The 9,529-nt window shown below is 54.9% G+C and overlaps 1 protein-coding gene across 1 annotated transcript; it reads right to left on the bottom strand.

Annotated features, from left to right (window-relative positions):
• Positions 1-1,883: 1,883 nt before the first annotated feature.
• On the bottom strand, positions 1,884-8,507 carry CXXC5 (CXXC finger protein 5). The gene is made up of 2 exons (XM_066560072.1): positions 7,676-8,507; positions 1,884-2,936 (listed from the first exon to the last, which is right to left on the bottom strand). The coding sequence occupies exons 1-2, from the start codon at positions 8,459-8,461 to the stop codon at positions 2,892-2,894; spliced, it is 831 nt and encodes a 276-aa protein (XP_066416169.1). The 5' UTR covers positions 8,462-8,507; the 3' UTR covers positions 1,884-2,891.
• Positions 8,508-9,529: the final 1,022 nt, after the last annotated feature.

Here is a 9,529-nt window from a genome sequence, read left to right as displayed (position 1 = left end):
CCCCGGGGACAGCAGCCCTGGGTGCCACTTCCCCAGCAGCAGCCGTGGGGACAGCCCAGCACAGGGCTGTGCCTGACAGAGGGGGAGCAGGGAGGAGGGGATGGGTTCACCCTCGGGGGATGCCTGAGGTCCTGCTCGTTAGGCAAAGCTCCAGGCCAGCACAGGGCCACCCTCCCACACACTCACCTGGGAGGCAGGGATGGAGCCCAGCACAGGGGTGAGCTGCAAGTGGGGTGGAGGGCAGCCAGCACCCCGTATCCCACCTCCCCTCCTCCCCATCCCACTCACAGGCAGGGTTTGAATCCCACATCTGATCCTTTTCTCCCTAAGCTGTTTACCTGCATGGGAAGCCCCTGCTCCCTTTGTCCCCTGATAATGTCCGTGTCCTCCCTGGCAGCTCCATATCCCTGCTATCTCTCTCCTCCCCTGCTAACACCCATGGTCCCGGCAGTGCCCTGCCAGCCTGGCACAGCGGGGCTTGCTGTGCCATGATGGCATTTCCCCAAGCATTGCTCTGTGCCAACAACAGCCTGTAATGGGTGACATAGCCAGAGCAGGGTGACATTCCCAGCAGTCCCAGCCCCAGCTGTGGGTGGGATGAAGCAGCCCTCGCCCTACAGCTCCCCAGGGGATCAGGGCTAGGGAGGGGGCTCTGTGTGCTGCTCCCCAGGACACTCTCCCAGCATGGGGCAGGGGCTGGCTCCCTCCAGGTGCCAGGACTGTGCCTTCACACAGCCCCAGCCCTTAGCCACAGTCATAAAGAAAGCAGCCAGACTCCTTTTTCCCAGCACACCCCCACCACATTCCTGCTAAGTGCTTTCGGCTGTGGAGCAGCACGGCTTGGGAACCAGCTCCCAGCAGCCCCTTGCCAGTGCCATGCACCAGAGCCCTGCTGGGGCATGACCAGGGTCTGTCTGTCTGTCCCTGCAGGCCTCCAGCTGTGTCACTCACCACACTGGCCCAGCTCCATCACTGTCACCATGGGCTGCAGTGGTTCCCACACCCAGCCCAGGGCTCAGCACTGCTGTGACCAGGGTGCCTGGGCTCCAAACCACCCTGAGCTGCAGGAGCAGTGGGGGGAATGCTGCTAGAGAGGGCATCTGGGGCAGCTTTCCCCAAGGACTTTCTGCTCCGTGCCAGCAGGTCGCTGCTGGGCAGGGACAGAGCCCACGCACCGCCGTCACCCCCCTCCTGCGGGCGCACATCTGGCCAGCAGATGCTGGCCCAAACGCTGGCTGGAGCTGGGGACAAAGGCTCTCGCTCCCTCCTCCCGGCAAGGCAGAGCCAGCACTGCCGGCTCCAGCCGGATCTTCCTCTTGCCAGCCTGGGAGGGCCCTGGAGAACCTGGGGACTGGTGGGAGGTTCCCAGCCCACCTGCCATGATTCCCAACACAGCACCCAAGCACTGGCAGCATTGTCCATGGCTGAGCCCATCCAACATCCCCTCCACCCCAGACAGCTCCTGCCGATCCAGTACCAACATGAGGCCAGGCTGGAAAGCCATCCCAGAGCCCACTCACCTTTGGAGCTCATTTCAGACTTGTCCCAGCAACATGAGCCTCACAGCGCTTCTTCGTGGCACTTTAATATTATTTCACCAAAACAAATGGTGCTTGCACTGCTGGGTAAAACTCCAGGCAGGTCAAGGAAATATCCCCAGGAGGAGCCAAGGCTGGCTTAGCCCAGGCACTGCCAGGATTAACCGAGGGGATTTAGCAGCCAGGGCGACTCCAGCTCAGCTCATCACACCGTCCCACACACTCCGGCATCGTCACTGGTGAGGTCCCCACAGCCATCAGGACCACAGCACGTGGGCCACCACCACTGCTGGGGGGCCTGCAGGGCTGGACAGAGGGGTGGGAGAGAAATAACCAAGCTGGAAATCATGACACAAAACATGCATTCATTTTATTCACAAAAACAGCCTGGATCGCTAAAACATTACAAACAGCATTTCAATTTAATGATGGAGAGAGAGCTGGAGAGACTGGGGGGTGAACAGAAGAGAAATATCACTTTGCGTAACTGCTTCAGCACAGGTCCTGCAATATTTGTTTTATTTTGATTTTAACTTCTGTAAGTTTACAAAAATTACTTCTAGGAGTAAACCGTTGCAATTAGGAGGATTTTCTGTACGCAGCATTTCTTGTTCTATATTAAGAAACTAACAACAACTCTTTTTTTTGCCTTTTTTTTACTCTTTTTTTTCCTTTTTTTGAATTCCGCCAGTTGTGTAGCAATTGTTTTCTTCCACCTTTTATACCGACCCTCTTGTGGGTTAAACTTCCAGAGGTGAATGGCGAGGAGAAGGGATACTACATTGCTTTAAACATATTCTCATTTATAAACATGAAGTTGAGGCATTCTAGAAACTATCCACTCTATTGTATGATGGGAAAGAATCAAATAAAAAGTATAAATGAGGGTGCAATTAAACAACTGTGCTAAATTACAGTAGTGCTTATTAGTAACTAGATTTTAAAAGGTTACTGTAAATTTACATTCCCTACACAAGTACTGCATCTTTCACACATAAACAACATCAACACCAAAACACAGAAAGAAACTGATTGTCCATACTCTGTCTATTAAGTCTTGGTACTTTACAGATCCATTGTTTTTTTCTTTTAATTATTTTTTTTTTGTTTTTTATTTGAAAAGCAGTTAAATGTCTGACTAGGACTCGAAGATGTTAAAACGAACGCAAAAAAAAAAAAAAGGAAAAAAAAGAAAAAAATTATAAAAACAGGAATGAGATTTGCGAGAAAATATTTTTGGTTCTAAAGAGACACAGGTGCATCCATTCATTTCAGCCAAAAATCCCTTGCCTGAGACAACACAAGCAAGCAGTGACATTGCACTTGGATGACAGAGCTTTGGGATTCCCGTTCCTACTGGAACCATCTGAACGCGGCTCCTGTAGGAAGCATCACCTTCTGGAAAGGAAGAGAGACAGGGAGGGGGACAGAAGAAGGGACAAGGCGTTAGGTCAGGTCCAGCACAGGTCCCTGCACAGCACCAGGGCTGAGCAGCCACCCCTCACCCCCAGCCCGGCACCCCTGTCCCCAGCCCTGGGACGGATCCAGCCCAGGCTCAGCACCCTTTGGTGCTGCTCCGCATCCCAAGATTTCCAACCCACGATGCCAGCAGGAGGGAGATCGGGGTCCCCCTGCTGCCAGACCCCTCCCTGGCCGTGGGCCATTGTTCCCACATGCCCATGACCCCGTGTCCCCATGTCCCCATGTCCCCCTGTCCCCATGTCCCCGTGTCCCCGTGTCCCCGTGCTGCAGGTGGCACAGTGGCACAGCCCCTGGCTTCCCCTCAGACCAGCAGTGAGCACAGTGGCCAGGCTGTGGGCAGTCAGCATGGCCTGGCACAGCCCAGCACAGTCCCCTCACTGCCAGCCCCCACAGTCCCTGCCATGGACAGACAGACAGACACCCAGAGGACAGGAGCCCAGGCACCAGATGGGTTTAGGAGTGCATTTGGATGGAAACTGGGGTAGGGAGTAGGAGCTGAATGGGCCTAGGGACACCAGAGCAGGAGCTGCTGAGGACATGGGACATGCTCAGCCTCAAGGAACAACCTTGACCCCAACAGAGCAGCCCCAGGCAGCACCAGGTACCTCAGCCCCTCACAGGGAAAAGGGATGAGTCCCACCAGGCTCAACCCCACAGCCAACAAAGGGCTCAACAACAAGCAAGATCTCTTAGAAGCCACCTCCAGGAAAGATGGTGTGGGGCCATGCCCCAGTAGCACTGTGATCCTCTGGAAGGAGAACCATCTGGATGAGGTGGAAAGCCTGCACAATGCTCATGAGTGGATATGCAATGACCACAATGTCTCAGTGCCAACAGCCCCAAACAAGACTGAGCTGTGCCAGCCAGACACACAATCACCACAGGATCACCACACAACCACCTGAGAGGACCCTTCAGGTCCCACATCTCCAAACAAGCAAGGGACACCAATGGGAAAGAGGCCGCAGGCTGCAGTGACAGGCATGGGCCAGCAGACTGGCTGCCATGGGGCAAGCAGGGGCACAATACTGAACCCATGTGCAGGGCTGGTTGCAAGCATGTAGCATCCTAAGAGTGAAACCAGGCACATTTTGGTGCCTAATTCCATGCAGGAGTCAGCCAGATCTCACTGGGTCCTTCTCTTGGATCAAGACACCAACCAAGCCTCAATGAAACACCTGAGCAGCATCACCCCATCCCTGCAGGAGGGTGTCCCCTTCCACAGGCACAGCCCAAGCACAGGGCTTGGGCAAGGGCAGGGGCACGGGGGCCAGAATGGGCAGGAGCTGGTGGTGCCCACCAGGCTGCTGACAGATCCCACCTCTCCTGCTCCCAGCCCATGTCAGGGAGCAAATGGAGCTGGGGCAGTCACAAGCATCACCCCTTCCCCAAGGTGTCTACAACACATAATCAGACACCTGGGAAGGCACAAGTGCCTGTGCCCAGCCATGCACAGGGCTGTGGCACTCCACCCTGACCACGCTGGATCCCAGCCTAGGCACTGAGTGCAGAACAGGCAGGGCAGGGTGGACTCTCCAGCATGGGCCACATAGCCAGATCCATCACCCCAGAGGAGAGGATAGAGGGGAGAGAGAGGGATCTCCTCATGGGTCTGGAAGGAGATGTCTGATAAATACCTCTGCTCCTTTCTTATTAAAGGAAGATGGACAACCAGCTCTAATGTGAATGCCCAGGAGAGATCCCCCTCATCCCCACCATCACAGACTCACAGAATGATTTAGAAGAGACTTAAAGATCATCTCATTCCATCCCCTGCCATGGGCAGGGACACCTTCCACCAGACCAGGTTGCTCCAGGCCCCATTCAACCTGGCCTTGGACACTTCCAGGGATGGAGCAGCCACAGCTTCTCTGGGCACCCTGTGCCAGGGCCTTAAACCCTCATCATAAACATTTCTACCTTATGTCCAACCTAATTCTATCCTCTTTCAGTTTAAAATGCTCACCCCTTGTCCTCCATGGCCAGAGTCTGTGAGAATGACATGAGGGTGACAGTGACCCTCACTGGCTCTATCAGGAGCACCAGAGCTCTTCAGCACGGCTTCTCTGGGTGGAGAACAGCTCTGATGAGTCAAATCCCAACTATTCATGGCCTTCATGTGACCTACAGCTCTGCAGACAAGGCCAGGGTGACCCGTGCAGGGCTGGCCAGCAGCCCCCACAGCATCAGCCAGGGTTGCTGGGGCTGGCAGAGCCCAGAGGAGCCTGGTCAGAGCAGGGACGTGCTGCTGCCTGCTCCCAGCACCCGGCCTGGCCAGTCTCAGAGCCCCAGGCAGCCCCAGCACAGTGGGACACCAGCAGTGACCGGTTCTTCGGGCTCTGTAGATGTGCAGATAAAGCTTAACAGCCACTGAGGGATTTAGCCTGTTTTTTTACACCACCATAAAGGTTTAATTCTATTTTTTTTACTGCTTGATTTTAGATCAATGTTTAATCATAGCCACAGCCCTGTGTGGGCTCTCCAAGGATGCTCCTCTGGATGCACAGGGGGGACAGGATAGAGTCACTGTCCTTCCTCTGGGGGGCAATGGCACTGCCCCCCACAGACAGAGACAATGCTTCACAAAGCCTTGTGAATGATTCAGCCCCATAGGAAGGGCCACTGAATGGCCCCTCCTGTCCCAGTGTCCAGTACAGGGGTGTGGTGGCACCCCACCAGCACCAGCAGTCCATGGAACTCTGCATCCTGGCCCCCTCAGACAGGTCTCCAACACAGCAGAGGTGCTGGTGGTTGCCCTACAGCTGGCCCAATGTATGAGCAAGGCTGGTTGACAGGTTAGATTCAACAACCCAGCTTTGACCTGGGTCACCTGGGACATCAGCTGGGGTCATGGTGTCCCTGTCCCTGCCTGTACAACTCTACCAAAGTCAACATACAGTGTGAGTGAATGTTCTGAGGGAAGGGTTGGTCTGTCATGAAAAAGGGATGGTGACACCCTGGAGTGACCCACACGTGCCCAGGCATCCATCCCACCTGCACGGTGGCATCGCTCTAGAGCCTCAACACACCTGGTCATGCCCAGGGGGATGGGGCTCATCTCTGGTGGGACCTGGCTCTACCAGATGCAGAGCCCTATTTCAGTGGCCTTAATTTCCCAGCCAGTCATGAGATGGGGAAATCCATCACAGGGGTGACTGTTCTCTGGGTTCCTGGTGCTATTTATCACCCCCAGACCCAGCGCTGGGAGAAGGGAGCAACTGCTCCGGCTGCCGCGAGCTCTGAGTCTATTGACCCGCTTTAGGACTCTTTGGGAGAAATGAACTTTTTTTTTCCCTTTCTCCCTTTTTCCAGATCACTGACTCAGCAAATTAGAACAAGAATATAATTTAGCAATACAGCGGTTTTTGAAAGACACAGTCCCCCTCTCCTCATCCCCACCGCCCAAATAGATTTTTTTTTCCCCTTCAGTATTCATTCAGAGCTGATGCTAATTGAAAAACGTAGAACGTGGCTAAGGGAGCAGTGGGCTTTGGTTGCATCTGGACCACCAGAGGATGGGCAAAGCCCTTGTGCCAGGATGCACGATCCAGCTGATGTCCAGGTGACTTTTTAGCCTATCTGTCTCTCCATGGAGATGTGCTCACCAGAAGGAGGAAGCACACCAGCATGGCTGAGAGTGGGGCTGCTCACAGAAAAATCAAACCTGGCTTCAGCACAACACCTGGGTGTGCAGGAAGAAGGAGGCTCTGCCAGAGCAGTGTGTGCATGGGGTACCCCTGCCCTGCTGGCACCAGCCCCAAGGCACACCACGCCACCAGCAGCTGCCCACAGCCCCTAATGAGTTTCAGACCCACACAACCCAAGCCACCAGACTTTCCCTGTAGTCCCCACGTGAATGTCACACCTCCCCAGTGGATTTGGCAAGGTGGGACCTCAACCCAATGGCTCTCCTCCAAAGCCAAGGACATCCACAAGCAGGCCATGGTGGGCAGTGACAGCCCGAGCAGCTGGCCCACACCAGGGCACCTGGGCATCCCCAGCAGAAGCAGGGATGTGCCTGGCTCTGCTGGGTGCTGGAACAGGAGCGCTGCCAGTGGGGACTGCAGCACTGCTGCCACAGGAAATCCAGATGCTGCCTTATGCACTCATCCTGGCCCAGGGAGACCCAGCACAGCCACTCCACTGGGGATGCTGCCCAGTGCACACTGCAGCAGTTTGCTCCCAAAAGCAGGGATCATTGTTCTCCTGCTCAGAGCAGAGTGAGCTGAGGGGCTGGGCTTTGGCTGAACTGTGGCCACAGGTTTCAACATCACCAATTACCCCAAGGTCTGCCCCAAAAAGTCATCCCCCTGCTCTGGGGTTGGATGTTGCTCCCCAGCTCAGGGAGCTGAGGACAGGGAATGCTGTCACCAACACCCCACTGCTGCCTGTGCTTGCAGAGGGGAGAGCAAAGTCCAGAGTGCTCAGGCAGAGACCCCAGCCCTCCTCCCCACATCAATCAACCCCAGTACATAGCAGGGAGTGGGGACTGGGGGCACTGGGCAGAGCACACATCTCAGGGTGAGAGCTGTTAATGGAAAAGGGAAAAATAAAAAAAAAGTAAGAAGTACCAGGTGTTTTATTATCTAGGGCAAGATCCAAACCCAGGAGCGCAGCCCGAGGAGGGGTTAGGGTGCCTGAGAGGGGCCGGTTACCTCCAGTGCTGCAGAAGGCTTCTTTTTGAGTTCTTCACATTTTCGGAATTTGCAAATCTGGTGGCCAGTTTTGCGATTCCTACAACTGCTGCACTGCTCGCAGTTTATCCGTCTTCGGCAGGGCGGGCACATGCCGCATCTTTTCCGTTTCTTTTTCCCCGAATTGATGGCAGATGCCAACTCATTCTGCATGGGATACTCTGCCAAGCCAGCCATATGGAGCGCGCTCTCTGCCAGAAACACGCCGGCAGGGGTCATAATGAAAAGGCCTGGGTTGATGGGAAAAGCCCCCAGGTAAGGAAAATCAGAGGGGCCGTTCATTGTCTCTGCAGCTGAGACTGCCTCCATGTCAGAGATACCAGTCCCGTGCTCGCTTGTTAGAGGAAGATGCTCCTGTACCACTCTTTTGAGCATTTCTGTCGACTGAGCAAACTGTTGGAGGGCGGTCTGTCCTTCTGAGGAGAGCTCCGACATCCGGTCTAATTTGCTCAGCATACTAGAGATGTTTTTGTGCTTTGAGGTAGAATGACTTTTATCCACAGTCGCATCGTTGCCATTAGCTAAGGGGTTGCCTTTCTCTGAATGTTCGCTTACCGAGCTGCTGCTACCAAAGGTGGAATAGTGGGAGAGTGGACGGGACTTCTTAAGACTTTTGTTCAAAGGTTCACTTATTATTCCACTTTTGTTCCTCCTCTCAGAGTTGACAGGGGGTTGAGAGTCATCTTGGTTATTTTTTTCCGTCTCTGGCTTGTTCCCAGTGTCTTGATGGGAGCCCGAATTTGACATGGTGCCCGGAGCACAACAACCAAACCAACCCCAAAATTTAAAATTTAAAAAAAAAAAAAAAAAAAAAAAGCTGAAAAACCAAAAAAAAAAAAACCCAACAAAAAACCCCAAAACCCACCCTAATGCCAAAGTGAAAGACCCCCAAAGCCCTTCTGGTAGCACTGGCCCGCCAGCCACCAGGGACGCTCAGACGGGGCCGCGCATCAATGGGGCGTCTCCTCCCGCGCTGGCTGCGGAGGACTCAGGGCGCTCTCAGTGCACAGACATACTCTGCGGCTCTGGGACACACCACGCGGCTCTGCAAGGAGAAAAGAAAAGAGAGTTAGTGCTGGCAAGAGCCAAGAGGCTTTTCAAAGCGGCTCTTCCTCCCCCTGCCACGAAAATCTCAGCGCCGCGAACAAAGGAACTCCAGGGAACGGACCTCAGTGGAGATCCGTTCCGCTGCTCTCTAAAAGGGTCGCCATCCAGACACAAGTGGGGGGTCACAGGGGAAGTCCTGGCCTGGTAGCAATGGCACTCTGATACTTTAAAGGCTCTCTGTGCCCGGCTCTCCTCCCCCAGGGACAGCAGCCCCAGGGAAGTCACGGGGCTCATCTCCCGCTCTGCTCCAGCGGCGTGCGGCCCCACACCGGACGGGACCGCAGGCGCCAGCGCGATGCTCCCGGGCCAGGAGCTGGAGCTCATGCAAGGGGTGCCTTGTTCCCACCCTGCAGCCACCCTTGTCCCCCAGGCCAAGTGCCATGGAGGCAACAGCCCAGCTCCCACAGTCCCAGGGATGCTGCTCACCCAGCTCAGGCTAGGCTGCACCCCTTCTTCTCCTCCTCCTCCTCCTTCTCCTCCTGGACCATTGTCCCTGAGCCAGGACTGGGCAGGGGAAGGAAGCCACATGGAGAGCAGCAGTGTCCACCTTCAAGTGCCTCAAGGATCCACAGCATCCTCCTCCAAACCCCACCAACAGCTGCAGTGTTCACCCCAAATCCTATAGGGAGCTGCACCATCCAATTCTGAGTCACTTCCAGCATCCATTTCCAAATCCCATGGGCATCCATGGTGTTCACCTCCAAATTC

The sequence above is a fragment of the Molothrus aeneus genome, chromosome 15 (assembly GCF_037042795.1).
Source record: "Molothrus aeneus isolate 106 chromosome 15, BPBGC_Maene_1.0, whole genome shotgun sequence".
Taxonomy (NCBI): domain Eukaryota; kingdom Metazoa; phylum Chordata; class Aves; order Passeriformes; family Icteridae; genus Molothrus; species Molothrus aeneus.
The sequence above is the reverse complement of the archived record's forward strand: the minus strand, read 5'-3'. Positions and strand labels throughout refer to the sequence as shown.

Coding starts and splice junctions, on each gene's coding strand:
- CXXC5 (XM_066560072.1), bottom strand. CDS start 8,461: ATGTCAAATTCGGGCTCCCATCAAGACACTGGGAACAAGCCAGAGACG. Junction 2,937..7,675: donor AGCCTTCTGCAGCACTGGAG/GTAACCGGCCCC, acceptor CTTCCTTTCCAG/AAGGTGATGCTTCCTACAGG.